Raw genomic sequence first — 791 nt, 5'->3', positions numbered from 1 at the left:
TATATATATATATATATATATATATATATATATATATATATATATATATATATATATATATATACAGACAAACAGAGAAATGTGAGGAGGGGCGTTCAGCCTGGTTAGCAACAGAAGCAGCCTCGACGCAATACCCCAGCAAAAGCTAGGGTTTAGGGTTTAGGGTTTAGGGTTTAGGGTTTAGGGTTTAGGGTTTAGAGCGTACACTTGCTGCACTGGGGCTCCACTGTATTTCTGGTGAAGGGTCCTCGGCGTCAGCTGCTGCTCTTTAAGGGGATCAGCCAGACCTGCGGCGCATGCAAACCCTAAACCCTAAACCCTAAACCCTAAACCCTAGATCCGAAACCCTAAACCCTAGGCCTGAAGCACCAGCCGGTAGACCCTAAACCCTCAGCCAGTAACCCTCTGTATACACTGCTGTAAATCTTAAACCCTAATAGTATATACCTAAAACCCTAAACCCTAAACCCTAAACCCTAAACCCTAAACCCTAATATTTTCTATGGATCTAAATCATTCTACCGCATCTTACTAAGCCCGTCTCTTGTGCATATAAACCCTAAAACCCTAAACCCTAAACCCTAAACCCTAAACCCTAAACCTTCAACAAACAAAACATCTCCTATCTAAATTTCAATATTCCCTATCTAGTATCCCCTAGGGTTTAGAATCTAGAATCTAGGGTTTAGGGTTTAGGGTTTAGGGTTTAGGGTTTACCGTCTTGGACCCAATCCCCGTAGCGGCAAACCGCCCGCAGCCGCTTCGCCTCCTCCGCTGAAATGTCTCGCTGA

At 43.5% G+C, this 791-nt stretch overlaps 1 protein-coding gene across 1 annotated transcript in view; it reads right to left on the bottom strand.

The window, feature by feature from the left end:
- EMH_0090350 (uncharacterized protein) overlaps positions 1 to 791 on the bottom strand; it is a gene marked incomplete at both ends in the record, with an annotated part of 5,012 nt that overhangs the window by 1,903 nt on the left and 2,318 nt on the right. Inside the window, 2 exons of the mRNA XM_013494750.1 lie at positions 206 to 287; positions 718 to 787. Coding sequence (XP_013350204.1) covers positions 206 to 287; positions 718 to 787 — 152 coding nt within the window. The remainder of the gene's footprint in view (positions 1 to 205; positions 288 to 717; positions 788 to 791) is intronic.

This window comes from Eimeria mitis, genomic scaffold (assembly GCF_000499745.2).
Source record: "Eimeria mitis Houghton genomic scaffold, Emh_scaff127, whole genome shotgun sequence".
NCBI classification, from domain to species: domain Eukaryota; phylum Apicomplexa; class Conoidasida; order Eucoccidiorida; family Eimeriidae; genus Eimeria; species Eimeria mitis.
Note: the sequence above shows the minus strand (reverse complement) of the source record. Positions and strands in the feature narration are given on the sequence as shown.